At 50.2% G+C, this 18,263-nt stretch overlaps 1 protein-coding gene across 2 annotated transcripts in view; it reads right to left on the reverse strand.

Moving 5' to 3' along the window:
- Window positions 1-5,605: 5,605 nt before the first annotated feature.
- Window positions 5,606-18,263, reverse strand: part of ZFHX3 (zinc finger homeobox 3) — a gene marked incomplete at its 5' end in the record, with an annotated part of 79,481 nt that continues 66,823 nt past the window's right edge. For both annotated transcript variants that reach the window (XM_083870506.1, XM_083870507.1), the window contains 3 exons: window positions 5,606-7,504; window positions 10,130-15,580; window positions 16,082-16,184. In XM_083870506.1, coding sequence (XP_083726632.1) covers window positions 5,916-7,504; window positions 10,130-15,580; window positions 16,082-16,184 — 7,143 coding nt within the window. In that variant the 3' untranslated portion in view covers window positions 5,606-5,915. The remainder of the gene's footprint in view (window positions 7,505-10,129; window positions 15,581-16,081; window positions 16,185-18,263) is intronic.

Raw genomic sequence — 18,263 nt, forward strand, 5'->3', positions numbered from 1 at the left:
ACCGACCAGCCTGGGGAGCCGAGCAGTGGCTGTGCCCAAGCAGCAGCGACTGGATTAGCTCACATCAGCCCGGGGACTAACACACTGATTCCACAAAACACCAAAATAGAAAGTCATTGGAGTGAAATCAGTGTCTTCACCACATCCCCTCTGGCAGAGCGTTAATTAAAATGACTCTCTAGTGCTTTAGATCATCAGGTGTACCTTGTTAACGAGCTTGGAACAGAGAACCAGCTCCACACTCATGGAGTTAACCCTTCACCACTGCTGGCACAGCCCGGCCCGGTGGCAGTTTCCAGCACATCCATCTGTGTCAGGGATGTCTCAGCAGCCTTCCAGTGTCACTCAGCCAGGGCTCTGCCTGTCAGCAGGGCCTGGCTGCAGGGGTGGTGTCACTGCACTGCACTGGGCACGAGCTGCCCTGCAGCTGGAAATGCAGCTCCAGATCCATCGGCCAGGCAGGTCCTGCTATGGTTGTATAAATATGCATTTTTTTGGCCTGTAAGAATGCACTAGTGAGAGCTGAATCTCTTTGAGGTGATGGCAATGAAAGGTCATTAAAAATCACTCCCAGCCTTCTCTTACCAGAATCACAGCATGGAAAAACCTTTTTATTCCTGTCAGAGGTTTGCACAATTCCCATGGATGGGCTGCTCTGTGCAGGATGCTGCGCAGAGGTTTTTAGCTTGCAGCTTGTGCAGCTCCTCGAGGCCATTTACACCTTCCTGAACATAACGAGGCACTTCCTCAAGCGTGGCTGTTTTGCAGTGGAATTCAACCCAAGAATAAATAGCAACATTATATAATAAACTCACGAAACGGCTGTTCGAGGAACAGGAGAGATGTTAATGCAGCACAGTGCAAACACCAGCAGCAGGAGGGTCACACTGGCGACCCTGTCACTGCCGCAGTCCTGTCTGCCCGTTAGAAAGCCAGGATGGAGTTTTCCTATTAATAAAACCCCAGCCAGCTGAGAGACAATCCAGATCCTTGTCTGTTTAGGCTCATGCCAGAAGAACAGCGCCCAAGCCAGGGACAGGACTGGGCAGCCTGGCCAGAAGCAAGTTTTAAGAGTCCTGAGCTGCATCATGTCCAGGGGCTCTTGGCCTTGCCACCCTGGGCACCCATGGGGCAGGGGGTCACCTTTTGAGGCTGCTCCTGGGGCTGGGGCAGATACACCAAAGCATCCAGAACCGTGGGGACCTTGGTGATTTTGACACACCTTTGTAATTCAGGGCCTGTGGAGCCCAGGTCAGTCAGTATGAATGTTAACCAGAGAATGCTCCAAACCCTTGGGAACTGCTGGATTTCCTCCCTGTGCCCTCTGCTCTGCTGGAGACCACGGAGCTCAGTCCTACTCCCCTGGAGGGGGAGGAAGCCCCTTGCTGTCCTGGCAACACCAAGTACACCCCATACTGGCAGATGCTTGCCCCACCTGCAGTGGTAGGTGTAAATTATTTATCACTGTAGTTATAAATTAGAGATGAGCTGTGGCCCCTGTGACTCCTTTTGGATGTGGTCCCTGTTAGCGAATTTCAAGCCTTGTCTGCGGCAAGGGGCAGTTTTTGGCAAGAGAACTGTGTACTGAACACTCAGCAGTTCCTCTGGGCTCCTTCCCTGCTGCAGAGGGAGTGCTACGAGTCGCCACTTACCTACTTACCTGCATCTTCTTTCCATTTATCAGCAGAAACAGATGTCATTTCTTTAGTTCACAAATTTCAGGATGGACCATAAAGGCACTGCACTTTCCCTCGAACCATTCACTACATAACCACACCCGGGATCCTTTTGCAGTCATTTCATAAAATTAAATGCACTTACAATGTTCTCCTTTTCACACACGAAGTGTCCCAAGGCTGCAGTACGGACGGTGCTGCTCGGTTCACTGCTTCCCCTGGGAGGGGAACTCACAGCAGCAGCCCAGGCTGGCCCTGATGGGAGGGATGGGACGGGATGTGTGTGCCAGCCTGGGCACTCAGCGGTGCAGGAGGACACGTGTGTGCGGGCACGGGGCTCTGGCAGTGCCCACCTGCATGGCCAGCACCTGTGCCCTGCTGGGCCAGGCCACGCCACACCGTGCCCCGTGGCACACACCCCCCCGACACGGACCCAGCACCGCACACGCGGGACATCGAGACTGGAGCTTTTGCTCATTTTTTTTTTTTTTAATGTATCACAATGAGCAGGAAACATACGTGATGAAATAGTTCCAAAGGAGTATATTCAATTACCATCTACAGTCAACTCAACTATGACAACAAAGTCTTTTGTGACAAGTTTTTTTTTAAAGTTTTGAAAGTTCCATGTGGTTTGTTTCTGTCAGTCTCATGTGTTTTGGTACAGTTCAAGATCAGCATTGTTACAGTAACAAAAAAGCTAACAAGACTACAGTATAGAAAAACACCAAGAACATCATTTTTGGTTTCACTTGCTCTAGTTTTTGTACATTGCAAAGGCTGTTCATAACCCTCTTCACCTCATTTATGCTTTCTGTTCTACCCAAACTTGCCCCCCCCCCCCAAAATAAAACCAAAAAAATAGTCAAAGTTTTGTTTCACAGTGGGCAGTATCAGCGCCAACCAACAACCAAGCGACGGACCGACGGACCGACCAACCAACCAACCAACCAACCCAACTTCTGCTTCTATTTAAAAGCTTTTATTTTATTTTTTTTTTTTTAAAGCAAAATATATTTTGGTGAGTGTGCTGGCTGTGTCCACCCACCTTGTCCCCCACCAGCCCCAGGTGGCCCCGCACACCCCTGACGCTTTCTCTTTATTCTCAATTGTAGGAAACTTTGGCCATCTTCACCACTTTAAAAAGCTTTTTATTAAAAATAAAACAGAAACCTGCTTAATGCTAAGTCTGAAGTGTTTTCCTCGTGCCCAGCCTGGCCCTGCTCTGCCGCTTGCTGGGAAGGCCACGCGTGGGCCGGGGGTGGCTCCTGCAGCCGCGCTGCAAGAGGAGGAGGAGGCAACCTCGCACTGAAATAGTCTCTAGAAACATTTAGAAAAAATACAAGGAAATGAATTTATAAAACCTTTTAGTGGGTAGGAAGGAGGAGGGGGGAAGGAGGAGAGAGAAATTGCACTATGACCAAGCAATATAATTAAAAAAAAAAAAAAAACAAAAACGAAACAAAACGAGACGTAAGAAAAAGATTTCCAAAAGAGACCTTGTGGAATTGGACAGATAAAGCTCGTGTTAAACTGGGAACTGGCATCACAGAGAGAATCCAAAACCAAAACAAAACAAAAAAATTTCTATATGATACAGACAGAGTAACATACAACAGTTAAATGGCAAAAAATATATATATATATATATTTCATAGAATTACAAACAAGATAAAATAATGGAAAAAAAAAAAACTGTACAACTTTTAGAATTTAAAAAATGTTCATCTCAAACACAGGGAGAAATACAAGAACTTCTGTTAAAGAAAACAGTTTGTTAAAACAGCAAACGCTCCATGGGTACGTGGTTCTGTTTTTTTGACACCTTATGCTACAGCTGGGTCCCGGGAGGAACATCCGGTGGTTCGCGCTTTAGTATCAACTACTTAAAAAACAATTAAAAAAGGAATTTGCACTGTGCATTAGCCTAGTCAGAAATATGTACAACAGTTCAGGATCTAGTCTTTCATCAAACTAAAACCAAAACTCCATAAAAATATAAGTGTCCCGCCAGAAACCGAACCCGCGCTGGTCTCTCGGATGCTCCAGTCTCTCGCGGAGGCGGCGAGCGGCTTCGGCCCGGGGAGGAGCAGCCGGAGGAACCTGCGTTCACAGTCTTCGACGTTCCCTTTTGAAGCAGGAGGAGGATGATGATGGTGGGCAGAAGGCTCTCGTGCTTTTGGGCAGAGGAAACATGGTGGAGAAGAGGTTGTTTCTGTTGGCATTTGGTTATGGAAGGGAACAGCAAAGTATCTACGTCTCCAAAATCTACATTTTAGCAGCATAAAGTTTTCCTTTCAAAGTCTGGGCCAGTTGAGGTGCGTGAGGGCTGGGGGGGCCAGGGGGCTCCGGGCCTCCCTGAGCCTGGCACACGGTGCTGCCACGGAGAGATCTTGGAAAGAGAAACCTGCCTGGGGTGCACTGGGTGCTCGCTAAGAGTTGTCTCTCTGCTTGCAGAAGAAGCACAGATAACAACCTGGGTACGTTTTTTTATTCTTTATTTAAACTTAGACTTGTTTGTTTAAATCAGAAACAAATTCTCAAGTAAAAAGAATCCTTTTTGCTCATTCTGCACCAGTGGTGAAGGGTATGTCTTTGGATTTTATTTAAAGCATGAATTTTCTTTAGAGAAAAAAATGTAACAAAACCTTTTTTCTTTTTTTTTTTTTTTTCCAAAAGAAGGAACAGAGTGCAGCCTAATTACACAAACAGAACCGATGCTCAGAGGTCAGGAACAGAGTCTTTGAAGCATTTACAAAATGAGTAAAGGAAGAGGGGAAGAAAAAGAGAAGAAAAAAAGAGAAATGGAAAATAAGAATAAAATAAGTGCACAAGGGTAACAGACATAGGTAAATCGCATGTATATGCCTTAAAAAGTTTCAAACCCCCAACAAAAAATATTCTGCAAGGGATCCTACTGACCCCCAAAACCCTTTGAACTTCTTTCTTTAGTTTTTATAAAATAATTATGCAACCACCCTCTAAGAAATGAAGGTAGCGACCATAAGTGGAAGATTACAGGATGGGGACGGGGATAAAGGTACAAAGGGGAGAAAAGCTCAGGCGAGTCGATGGATCGCAATCTATCTGTCTAGGAATGAACAAGACAACATCAAATGAGAAGCCGTCAGCTGGACCATACAAAAGCTAAATGTACACAAAAGGGTTTTTTCTTTTAAATCTACCATACTGCTTCAGTTCATTTCCAATGCAACAATCTACTCAACACCAAAAATGGTCATATCTATCATAAATACAGAAAGTCAGTTGTTTTAAAACTTATTTTTTTAAGCTCCAAGTCCTCAACACTCTTTGTGTGGGTTTTTTTTTTTTTTTTTTTCTGAAAAGTGGGAGTGCTTAACTTTTCCCCTTGGAATTGGCTTCAGCAGAAAAGCTACCCTTAAAATCCCCGAAAAGCTAAAGCAGTTCACATTGTTTTTCTCTTGAATACTTTCTGCCCATTTTAAATTAACAGAAAAAAAAAAAACAAAAAAACAAAACCAAAAATAAACCCCAAAAAAACCAAAATGAAACAAAAAAAAATCCTTTTCTGGAACAAAACCAAACCAAAACAAAACCCCCGAAACAAACGAAAGAAATTATATATATATGTATATATATATATATATATATATAAAACAATGATTCTGAAAACAGAACAAAGTGTGAGCGATTGACCTGAGAATAAAAAGACATTACATTTCTTTTTTCTTTTAGCAAGCCATTGGTATCTGAATGCTAAGATAGCAAGAAATTTAAAACTGTCTCCAGGTGGGCTGCTTTCCCATACAGCGCTGCCGGGCTCTGCTGTGCTATCGAGGGGGACCACGGGGCAATGTACAGGGGTGCGAGCTCCGCAGGCAACAGGAGGCAGCACGGCCTTCTCTCCCAGACCAACAGTACCTTCCAGAGGACAAATGTAACAGATCTTTTTTTTTTTAATTATTATTATTATTTTAATTTTATTTTTTTTCTTTTTTTTTTAAAGTTTTATTTTATTAAAAGGAAAAAGGAAAAAAGAAATGTAAAACCCACCGGCATCGTTATATGGGAAAACAACCCACGCTTTTTCATTTTTTTTCATTTTTTTTTCTTTTTTTTTTTCTTTTACTTTTTTTGGTTAGAAGCTTTGGAATTGCAGTTAGTCTATTTTTTTTTTTTTTGTTTTGAAATTGGTTTGTTATTAACTTTTTTTTTATTTATTATTTAAATTCATTTTTCATTGTTCATCTTCAAAGCTTACAATCTGAAGGTGTCCATTCCTATGCTCGCTAGACCACTGTCCTTAGGGCAGCCGGGGTCCTGGGGCCCCTCCGCCGGGCTCGCCGGTCCATCTGACTTTTGGCTAAGATCCGTGTCAGACTCCTCCGAATAGTCGTCTGTTGGCATCGAGGGCTGAACCCCTGAGGTGCTGCATGAACTTGAGGTAACCGTTGAAGATGAGGAGAGAGGAGGGAAGGGCGGCGGCGGCGGCGGCCCCTGCCCGGGCGGGGGGCGCGGGGCGGCCGGGGGGGGCCAGGGCGATCCGGAGGCGGGGGGGGGGGAAGCCGGGCGGGGCCGGGGGGGCGGGGGGCTGTCGTTTGAGTGAGCGGCCGACTGCGAGGTAGATGCGGTGCTGGGGTCGGGGGGGCAGGCAGAGTGAGGTAATAGACTGGGGTGCTCTTTGGCGTTTCTTGCTGCTCTGGTGATTGTTCGGTGTTTGTGCGGGGCGGACTCGAGGTGCTGCCCGAGCGCCTCGTCCCCGCACACCGTGCTCTCGCACGCCACGCACTGGTACGAGCCGCCGCCGCCCTGGCCGCCGCCGCTGGGCACGTGGAGCACCATCTCATGCAGGTTCGCCACCGGCTGGCCCAAGAAGCAGAGGGACTTCAGGTGGTCGCTGGCCGCCTCCTGGTCGCCGAAGCACGCCTGGCACTTGCGGCACACCAGCTTGTACTGCACCTTTGGGACGATGAAAGGGTCGCAGAGAGAGTCCGCGCCCTTGCCTTCCGCTTCAGGCTCTTCTGGGGGTTTGGGCAGGAGGGGGGACACCTCGCGGGGTGCGTTCTTCTGCTCTTCTTGCTTGGGGGGTTCTTTGGCAGGGTCTTTGTCCGGGGTGGCGGCCCCCGTGGGGACGGGGGTTTGGCTTCCTTTGGGCTGCTGCGCTTTCTGCTGCTGCTGCTGCTGCTGCTGCTGTTGTTGCTGCTGTTGCTGCTGCTGCCGCTGCTGCTGCTGCAATGCCTCCTGCAGACTCTGCTGGTATTGCTGGTACTGCTGCAGCAGGGAGCCCGGGGACAGCCCCAGCAGCGCCTGTGACAGCGCGGGGCCGTAGGGGAACAGCCCCTCCATGCCGTACATGGGCTGCAGGTACCCGCTCTGCAGGGCGCCGGGCAGCTGCGGGGCGTAGTACGGGGAGAAGCCGGGGACGAAGTAGGGGAGGAACTGGCTGGTCAGGAGGGCGGCGGGGTCCGAGGTGAGCGCGGCCTGCAGCGCCTGCAGCTGCGCGGGCTCCACCGCGTACTCCACGGCGGGCAGCGGGGCCGCCAGCGCGGGGCCAGGGCCGGCCGCCGCCTCCCCCTTCTCCTTCTTGGGCCCTGGCGCGGCGTCCCCCTTCCCCTTGGGCGCCTTCTCCTTCTCCTTGGCCTTGTCGCTCTCCTTCTCCTTGCGCGGGGCGGGCGGGGGCTGCGGGGGCTGGGCCGGGGCCTGCGGGGCCACCGAGGCCTGGGCCGGGCTGGGCGAGCTCAGCGCGGCCGGGGGCGCCTTATTTGGTAATCCAGAGGTGGGGAGGCCGGGCGAAGGGACGCTTGTGCTGGGCAGGCCCATCAGGTTGGGTTTGGGAGAAGTTAAAGCTGCAAGAGGGAGAGAGAGAGAGAGGTGAGAAGTCACTTTGTGCTGGGCAGGCAGAAAGCAAGAGGAGGGTGACCCCATGATCTGGAGCCTCCATCTCCTCTGGATGAGGGCAGCGACTGCCCTGAGAGCCCATTCCTGCTGCTGCTCCCTCTGGAGAACAGCTCCTGTCCCACTCCAGGCCCTGCACGGAGGGGACGTGTCCCCTGAGCTCCCAGTGCCTGCGGCTGCCCTGGCTGCACTGCCCGTGGCACAGCCCATGAAGGTGCCGGGGACACCCACCAGCCCCCAGGGGATGCCCAACACGGCTGATGTTCTCCCGACTCCTCTGAAATTCCCAAATGATTAACACTCTGTCAGCACCTGCTCTAACGGGTCCTTGGCCCAAAGGACTCCAGTAGCAGGATGGTGCCAGGCCAAAGGCTGAGAATGCTCTGCTCACTTTGTAGAAATCTTCACAGACTGGGGAGCCCTGGTCATGGCAACTGGAGACTGAACAGGCTAAACCTTATTTATTTTATTTTATTTTATTTTATTTTACTTTATTTTTATTTTATTTTTAACACCCTTCCTTCTCTGTAATATCAGGGGCTCTGGATGCTCATCTTCTGAGCAATTCCAGAGTTTATGTGGTGGTCAGACATCCTCCCAGGGCATGAGCATTGTGTTTTGGGTGGGATTACAAGTGTAGTGATGCTTCCTCATCAAGGAGATAGATTAATGGTGGAATTAATGAATGGTGAACCTTGTCCTTCTTCCCAACAGCAGGAATAGCCACTAACACCACTGCCCCTGGTGCCAATTTCTGCTCTCACAGTGGCTGGGGGTGAGAGGAGTCACCTCCATTAGTCATGGCTGCTGCAGCTGGCAAATGTGCTCCTGAAGAGGAACGTTTTGCTTGGCAACTCCTGTGATGCCATTTTGGAAAAACAAAACAAAATAAAGCTCCAGTGTCCTGCTGGCACAGCCCCATACATCCCCCAGCTCCTGAGCAGGAATCTGCTGTAAAACCCACGAGCAAAACCCAAGCAGTGTGTAACAAACCTGAGTCCCACCACTGGGGCAGGGGCTGCTCAGAGCCAGCCTGGGCAGCAACAGTGGCAGAGCCTGGGACCAGCTGTGGAGGTGACTTTTGTTTGAGGCTGTACTGCCCAGGAGCTGCAGGAGGGCCACAAGGAGGGTGGCTGCAGCTGGGAGCCTTCAGCCATGGCTGACCCAAACCCTTCTGAAACCTGTGTCTGCTCCTGATGGGGAGCTGGGACAAGAATGATTTGTGACGACAGGTCAGGTATGGAATAAGGCTCCACGCAGTGGCCCTGGAGATGCTGGATAAGGGCATGTTATAGGTGGACACCATTGAAATGGATGTTTCCCAGCTGAACATCCCTGAAAGGTTCAAGTGAAGGAGCAGGAGGTAATTCACAGCGTTCCTGGATGCGTGGCCTTATCTGCTCTGACAGGCCCCGAGCTGCCGTGGCCTGACCTTTGGAGCTTTATCTAAAGGCCACAAACAGACTGTTTGACTTTCTAAACAGCTCAGTCCTGTCTAGGCAGTCACTGACAGCATTTAAGATTCATCAGATGTAGTCCCATCTCCCCAGGACACATCCTGGGCTTTGGAGAAAAATAAAAGCAACAATATGGACTGAAATGCAAATAAGTAATTTTAGTTTTTGTTATAAACTTGGGGCACTAAGCAAACCTGCAATAGGGTGATGATATGATTTGCCAGGGAGATACTTCTGGCCAAGTGCTCTGAAACAAGATCTGTGGTGAGAAGGGTGACATGGAAAACTCCTCACATGTGCAGGGGCCCTTCAGACACATAATGAAACAAGGCTTTTGGATCACTTTTTTTAGGGCACTGCTGGTCATTGAGCTACATCTTCCACTGCCAGTGTTTGCTACATGGCACAGACTTTCCACCTATCCACGAGGTAAAAATAAAGGAGCACTCTCAAAAGATGAAGCCCAGTATCTGAGATTAGGCCACCCAAAGGATTATGACAAATTTCATTTTTATGTAGCATTGTTAAGAAAAATCTTACTAAAATACAAACTAGATTTGTCCCACCACTACACCATTTTTTGTTGAGGAGGTGCTTTCAGGTCATACCCAGCCATTACTCAAAACTGATCCTCAGCTGCTCTGGGATTTGTCCCAGAGGTCACCTCAGAGACACATAGAGATGCTCTGGGCATCTGTCACCAGCACTACCACGCACACCATGCCTTGCCCTAGAAACAGTTTGAATTTGTGAATGCTTGGGATGGCACCACGTAAAATGAATGTCAAAAGGAAAGAGAAATAATGAACACTGTATTCAGCACATTAGTCCTTCTGTTCCATTGGATAAATCTCCTATATTCCACTTCCTTGAAGGAGTTTCAGGATTTCTACACAGGGATATGCAACATGCCTAGATATTGCTCTAGTTCAGACTTTGCTATAAAACTTCCTGACTTCAGGAATTAGATAAAATACCTACTGCTTTTTTGCTGTGAAGTCAACATGCTGAACTAATGGGCCAGGAATCCTGTTATCAATTATTCCCGAGTGAACAACTGCCTGTGCTAGGTCTGCACCAAGTGAAGGTGTGCCTAGGCAGGGTAACACCCGTACCCACCTGTGTTGGATGGAGTGAAGCCAGGTAAGGATGGGCTGTTGAGGCCTGGGAGCAAGACTGGAGGGATGCCCTGTAGTGCTGGGTATGCAGCAGGAAGGTTCAGAGCTTGCAGGGACGTGTTGTCAAACATGCCCTGCTGCTGAGCTGCCAGACCAAGAACCTCGTTGGCTTTTTTGATTCGGTCCAACTCCTGCTGAGCCATCAACTGACGTACAGTAGCTGGGTCAAAATACTCCTTTTCCTTATCCAACTGACTTCCAATGGTTTCTTTAACTTTGGAGATATGCTGTTGAGAGAAGATATGGTCACGTACAGACAGCCGAGCGCTGTACTTGATGCCACACAAAGTGCACTCTGTTTTGGGTCCCTCGTAACTTGTTTGGTTTATACCAAAATGCTTGGCCATGCTGAGTTTTGACTTCTTCTCTTTCGCCCTCGCATTCTGGAACCAGACCTGAACAACTCTCTTTGGCAGTCCAATGTCATTGCCCAGGACCTCACACTCCAGCATGGTCGGTGTCCTGTAGTCATTAAAGCATGACTTAAGAACCTTGAGCTGGAGATTAGTCATCTGAGTGCGAAAGCGTTTCTGCCCAGGCCGGTCCCCGCTCTCGCCAGACTTGCTGGCTGAACCACTTGCACCAGGGCTGGGGGAGCAGGGGTCTGCAAGGCTGGAGGTTTCACTATAGTCCACAGTACCTTCATTGTCGTACTCTTTGCTGTAGAAGCTGGGAGCTGGGCTGACCAGGCCAGAGGACAGACGATCTTCATACTCGGACATTGCTATCATGGCTGCTTTAGTCAGGCCTTCGCTGGGCCCCGATGTGGATTTGGTTTCGGTTGCAATCCCTGTTGCGCTGTCGTTGTCTGCGTTCCCTTCGTCCCCCGTGGTAGTGTCTGTGATTGCAGTGTTGACGGAAGAGCAGTCGTCGTTGTCCAGCTTCGTCTGGTCAAAGTTCAGGTTGACTGAGGACATGGAGGGACTCTCAAAGTCTTCAACCCCTTCCACCTTAATGGAGGATGGACTGAGCAGGGTCCTGGGTGACAGTTCCATACTCTTGTTCACCGGGGAGAGGGGAACGCTCTGTCCGTCGCTGCTCGTTGGTGGCATGTGGGAAAAGCTGGCTCCATCAAAGATGTCTCCTTTCATCTGGAGTCCCCCGTCGCAGTCCAGGAGCATAGCAGACAGCGTCAGGTTGTACCCAGCTCGCTTGGCCTCGTGCCAGTGACGGGATCGGATATGAGCTTCCAGAGCTGTCTTTGCTTTAAAGAGAGCTCGGCAGAAGGGACACCGCCTGTGGGCTTGGGCGGGCCCCACTGCCCTGAACTGCCCCTTCCTCTCTCGGGCACGGGTGTTCTGGAACCAGACCTGTACCACGCGCTTCTTCAGGCCCACTTCATGTGCAATGTGATCCAGCATCTTCCGGGTGGGGTTGGAGTCGAGCAAGTATTTCTGGTACAGGATTTCCAGCTGCTCGGGGGTAATGGTTGTCCTTAGACGCTTATCCCTTTGGGGTTCTTCTCCCCCAGTCCCACTGTCATTCTCTCCAGGGCTTGCACTGGCCTTTTCCTCCAGCTTTCTCTTCAGCGTGTTCATGGTGGATGTTGGAGTCGATGGTGAGGTGGCTGAGCTTGCTGGAATCTGTGGTAACGTTCCAGACAGCAGCTGGCTTGCCAGTAGTGGATTACTGGGATCAAAAAGCATGAATGGCATATCCAGTGTTCTGTCCAGGAACGGGGGGTGGATAAACTGGTTCTGTGCACTCAGAAAATGCAGCTGCTGATGCTCTTGCCAATGCTCAAAGGAAGGAAATGCCAGTTTGCACTGGTCACACTGGTATGGGATTAGCTGAGGAGGTAGGTTTGCCAGCTGCTGAGGGGTGGACGTGTGAATGGGTTTGAGGGAGAGGTGTGAGAGCTGAGATGGACTTGGACTTGACTGTGACAAGGAGCACTGAGGGGGCTGAGGAGGAGGTGGCTGTTGCAGCGAAGAGGGGGAGGATAACTGTGAAATCTTTTGGTGTGCTGAACTTGTCTTTTGTTCTCCTTGGTCCTGTTGCTGCTGAGGCTCTTGCTTTGGTTGCACTTGCTTCTCTTGGGTTTGGTTTTGCTGTGTACTTGGAGGTTCAGACTGCTTTGGTTTCTCATCTGTAGCTTCTACTTTAGAACTAAAGGTGGAGGAATCGTCTGCCTCTGCTGTGAGCTGCAGAAAAGCTGAGGAGGTTGCATTGGCTGAAGATGTGGGTGTGCTGTAAGCTTGTGAGGGCATCGGTGTGCTGCAGGAGGAACTGGTTGGAGTCAAGAGCTCTATTGCATCCATAGAGTCTTCGTTCTGGCTATCATCCTGTCCATCCTCATCCTCATCTTTGTAACAAAGCTTTTTCTGGTGTTTAATGAGATCAAAAATGCGCTGAAAGACCAGACTGCACTTTTTGCACTGGTAGTTCAAGTTGCTTGTTCTAATGTACCTGTCATTTGTGAGCTCCCGTCGCTCCCCATCTTTGCCTTCTCCCTGATTCTCGTAGTTTTTCCTGGCTTTCTGACGGGCATTCTGAAACCACACCACTATAACACGTGTTGGGAGGTTCAGCAAGTTAGAAAGCTGCTCAAATTCATCATCCTTTGGGTAAGCATTGGCATCAAAGAAGTCTTGCAGGACTCTGAGCTGGTAGTCAGTAAAGCGTGTCCGAGAGGACCGTTTGCTTCCCCAGTACTCCTGCTTTTGGGGCTCTGGAGAAGGAGGCCGGGAGTCTATCTTCAGCTCTTCCAGGCTGGTAATGGGAGGGTTGCTGAAGTTGTACGGGGAGTCCTTGTTGCGCTGGCGCTCCTTGAACAGGGTGTTTCTGAACCAGTGCTTGATCACCTTCTGGGGCAACCCAGATTTGTCTGCCATCTCTTTGATCTGCTCCTCACTCGGGGAATTGTTAATGTCAAAATACTGCCGCAGGACTCTGAGCTGGTCATCGGTGATCCGTGTGCGTGGCCTCTTGTTCTGCTGCTGCTGGAGAAGGCTGGGGTTGAGCTGATGCTGGTACAACTGGGCCAAGTCAGCGGGCAGGGGGTCTACGGGGCCCAGCTGAGGTGGCAGCTGTGCTGGTAACGTCTGCAGGGGCATGGTTTGCATCATGAGCGGAGAGAAGATGGGGAGCTCCATGGGCATGGAGAGCTGTGTGAGTGGCACAGAGGGCTGGGCTGGTGCGATAGTGGGCGAGGTGATGGGTGGGGCAGAGGCAGGGATGGCAGGAGCAGCAGCGGGCTGGGGAGGGGCCGGGGGCAGCGGCGGCGGGGGCGGAGGAGGCGGGGGCGGAGGCTCGGGGGTCTGCGGCCGCAGCGGGTACAGCTTGTCGTAGTGTTCTCTGTATTGTTTGGCAAATCTCTCCAACTGTTTAAAGGGGAAGTAATGTTGGTGAACGTGCTCTTGGTGGCTCTTCAGGATGAGGATGTTTGAGAAGAACTTGCCGCAGGTATCGCACTCCAGCTTTTCCAAGTTCTCGCCTTGCTCTGTCTTCCCATTTTTCTTCTGCCCCTTTTGCTTGTTCTCGTTGTACTGAATGACGAGCTCAAAGCCAAAGTTTTCCAGCAAGGCTTTGGTGGCGTTGCCCCTGGCGTCGGAGGCAATCCGTGGAGGCAGTATGGAGGGCTCTGAACTGCTGCCTGGCACAAAGTCCTTCTTCTCTTTGGGCTTTAAGTTATCAGGAAGAGACTCCTTCAGTGTTATGTTATTGTCTCCCCTCTCTGCACTTTCCCTTTCCCGTGGGGTTTCTTTATCTTTCTCCTTCACGACAGATTTATTCTTCTTCTCTGGGTGCTGGCTCTGCTGTAACAGGACGGAGTGGGGTTGTGACAGGGACAGCTGACCTTGCTGCTGCTGCAAGAGCTGTGGATGGCTCTGCTGAGGAAGCTGAACTTGTGCCTTCAGGTCCTCCAGCAAACTTGGACCCGTCCCAGTCAATGTCAGTGCACCACTGGTGACAGGCAAGCTGACTTCTGGATTGAGCTGGAACTCAGCACTGGGGATGTAGAATGGGAACAGAAGATGCTGCTGCTGCTGCAGCTGCAGAAGGGTCTCAGTGGTCATTGGAAAGTGCGGTAAAAGTGCTGGGTTGAAGAGCTGGGACTGCAGGAGAGCAGCTTGCTGCTGCAGCTCTTGCTGCAGGTGGGCCTGGACCTGTGCCTGTGCCAAGGTTTGAGCTTGCTGCTGCTGCTGCTGTTGCTGCTGCTGCTGTTGCTGCTGCTGCTGCTGCCTGGATGCAATCATGTCTGCCAGCTTCTTGCGGTTCACCTCTTTGGGCTCCGCAGGGGAGGAGATGTTAGTGCTTACAGCATTCCCCAAGGGAGGAATTCCCACACTGTCACTGGAGACCTGGTTGAGTAGGCTGGGAACGGGAGTGGTGCCTGAAGTGCTCGTGCTGGTGGTTGCAAAAGCATTGCTGTTGCTGGCACTGACGGGGCTCGGTGTGGATGAACCCAGGGAGAGGCTGCTGCTGCTGCTGCTGTTGCCGGCTCCGTTGCTGCTGCCGCTGGCCGCCTCCAGCTTGGCCGCGCGAGCCTTGGTCTGGTGCAGGACAGACCTCATGTGGATCTCCAGAGTCGAGCTCTGGCTGTAGGCCACGTTGCAGGTGTTACACTTGAAAGGTTTGTTGTCTGGGCTGCTGGTAGGCTCAGGTTGCCCAGTAGCAGACTCTTGGAGGGCTCGTTTCAGTTTATGCAGATGAGAAACGGAATTGTAATGTACCAGGAGAATGTTTTTCTGTGTGAAGGACTCCTTGCAGACTGTGCACTTGTATGGGCGAGATGGATCTAGAAATTTCTCCATAGTGAAGTTAGGGCCCTTCCTGAAGGGTAAGGCCCTTTTTGGTTCCGAGCCAGAGTCCTCTTGCACCGACCCTGAATCGCTGCCTGTTGGGCTCTGCTTTTCTTCCAGGTCACTCTCCTCTTCCTTATCTTCCTCAACTATTATTGTGTGGTCCTCGGCAAGGGAGGGGTCACCCATAGCCAGGAGGTCCCCGTTGACCAGGAGACCACCATACAGCTGCTGAATGTCAGCCTCGCTCAGCTCCAGGTGGCTGGTTTCCAGGTGCTTCTTCAGGGCCTGGAAGGTTCGGAAGCTGCGCTGGCAGAGGCAGCACATGGTGGCTGCCCGGATGACGTGGTACTGGGAATGGAGCTGCAGCTTCTCAATGGTTTTGAAGGCCAGGCTGCACTGGTTGCAGCGGTACTTGTAGACGTGGCGGTCAGAGACCGGCAGCTGAGGCCGCTTGGCATGGACATCATTGAAGTGTGTCTGCAGGGCTGCTGAGCTCTTGAACACCTGGCTGCAGCCCTTCTTCCAGCACAGGAAGCCAGAGTCCTCCCGGGGAGCGCTCGGATCAGCTGGAGTGGGCTTGGGGTCCCCGCTGTGCTCCGCACTGTCTGACGGCAAAAGGGTCTTCCCCGCATCCTCAGAGATCTCTGTGGAAACAGAATTACAGCAAACCCATAAATTAGAGCAAACCCACCAGCACACCACAGCAGATCAACACCCCCTTTCAGTCTTGAATAATCTGTGGTTTTTAATCTCCAACACAACAAGTATTTCTAACATTTCTCCTCTATCTTCATTCATTTGTTTCAATACCAGCCCATTAACCTCATCATGGCCCATTGCATAAACCTACACAATTTACTTCCTTGCCCACTTTGAATATCTGGTAATTATTCACACACACATCCCTTAGTGCATTTATCACCTTCAATTCTCCCTTTCAAGCAAAAGCCATTCAGCCACCTCTGTCTTCACTGTTCCTTTTTGATGTCCTGCCTATTTTCCAAAAACAAGGCTGATCAAACTGAACATAGCATTTGAGTCTAGGTCCTATCAAAGCAAGGATTAACAGGAATGAAACTGGTCCCTGACCAGGTGATGGAGCTGGGGGAGTGGTGGCACCACGGATCTCATTGACCTGCACTCACCGGACTGTTTCCCCAGCTCCTCTGCACCTGAGTTCCCATCCTTCTCTGGAGCAGCTGCTGGGAGGAACATGCTGCTGGGCATCATCACCTCAGGGGTTGTCACCTAGAGACAGGGGGAAAGTACATAGGGAGAGGAGAAACACAGGAAAATATTTTAAACATCTCCAGTGCCAGAACTAGACATCAGCATTGTGAAGTCAGAAGCGTCATTTTTCACAGCTCACTGAAGACTTCGTATTTATTAGACAAAGCTCAAATCAGTCAAAAGTGTTTCTACAGTTACATTCTGGACATAATTAGCAGTGCACACTTGAAGAATAATCTTATTATTAATATTTTTCCTTTATGTGGAATTCAGACTTTGATCACTGACAATGTTTTGTCATGGGCTGTGAAACTTCTTGTGCAACCAATTAGGTAGATAAGTTGAAAGGCCCACCTTAAGCTGCTGAAAACATAATAAGGCCCCTAATTAAATCATACCTAGTAAAGTACACTGTAATCTTGAACCAGGGAGCATTGCAGCACTGTTTTCAAAGTGTATCGATGCAGGGAAAGGAGGGGCATGAGAAAGAAAAGTACAAATAAGGAGAGAGGTGACAAAGGAAAGGATGAATAAGAAAGGACTAAAGAGAAAGCAAATTGTGAAATAAAAAGCTTTTGGTAACCCTTTCCTTGCTCTGACTGATACATTCCCTTTGCTCCTCTTCAAGTATTTGGCTAGATCCTGCACCATCAAAACCAGTGCAGTGCTGGGACACCAGCAGCCTGCACATGGCTGGCAGCAGATGCAGGACAATAAATGTCCTTTTAAATGTCTGGAGACAATGTCTCACACTGCTGGAACGCTGCCCCACAGCACCAGGACAGACAGACCCACGTCACTGTCACCATCCCTGTTTTCCAGCCCAGGGCTTCCAGTGCTGGCCAATGCCTGTGGCAAGTGAAGACTCTTCTACAGCCTTGAGCAGCTGCCCATGACACCTTGCTGACACCCAGGGGGCATTCCCCTTTCACAGGTGCTCCTGGCCATGCCTGTGGTGCTCTTGCTCCCAGCCTCCCACTGCTGGGAAGGTGAGGCACAACTAAACACTCCCATTCAGGTGTAAGGTAAAACAAGCCTCTCCATCCTTCTACTGGATATGGAGAGGGCATCTGAACCCTGGATTTCAGGAGAGAGAGAATCTGTGTGGTGGCTGCATGCCATGCACCCAGCTTTCTGCACAGCCAAGGACCATAAGGCTCTGAGTGAACTGCAGGAGAGAGGAGCACACCTGTGGTGAAGCTGAAGCTCATGGAAAATCTCAGGATGCACTGGTGGCACAGCAGTGGCTGCAGAGCTGTGATCTGAGCTGTCAGGGACACAGAGCTCCCTCCCCTTCCTGGGCCAGGTCCCTGAGTGCCAGGTCCCGTGGAGCAGCAGAGAAAGCAGCTGACACATCCCAGGAGGGGAGCTGAGCACACCAAACTCATTCCACCTTCTACTCTAAACAGAAGCATCTGAAGGCTGTGGGTGGTTGGTTGGCAGACGTGAAAGGTCACAGAGCAATTTCCAGTAGCTGGGCTCAGAGGAGGGGGACGAGCAGGGACGCCGGGAAGGGGAGGCAAGAGGAAAATGTCCCTCTCAGCTCTAGCAGCAGGAAGAGCCTGCTTTCCTAGGATCTTTAGGAATTATGAAAAATAAATCATGAGAAATTAAAAAAAACCCCAACAGAGTAGAAAAAGAATAAAATTATCTAACACCTCAGCTGCACATCATTATAGAGCTGTGGCTTTTCATAGGCGTTACAGTACGGCAGCCGTCCCCACCACCACGCTCAGTACGACGGATCAGTAATTGTTTTCATACACTTTAATTAGAAAAACTCAGATGGCTATGAATAATAATGGAAAAGAGAGACTTTTGCACTTGAAAGGTTGAAGTCAATCAAGTGTGAATGACGGCAAAAAAGAAAAAAAAAAAGACACCAATTCATCAGGCCTCTGTTGTCTCGCCGCGTCTTTAATCATAATTCCTGATTGGGATTCAAGAAGGCAGTAAGCAGCGGTTCTTTGTCTGCCTTCACCTTCCGTCAATTAACTCTCCCCGAAATATAATCATCAACCTCACATGCTCCTCTGCATCTTAATCTGGGGCTCCAAACCTGTAAGTCCTGCCCTATATGTGTTTAAGTAATTACCT

This window comes from Zosterops lateralis (genome assembly GCF_965231275.1).
Source record: "Zosterops lateralis genome assembly, chromosome: 12".
Taxonomy (NCBI): Eukaryota; Metazoa; Chordata; class Aves; order Passeriformes; family Zosteropidae; genus Zosterops; species Zosterops lateralis.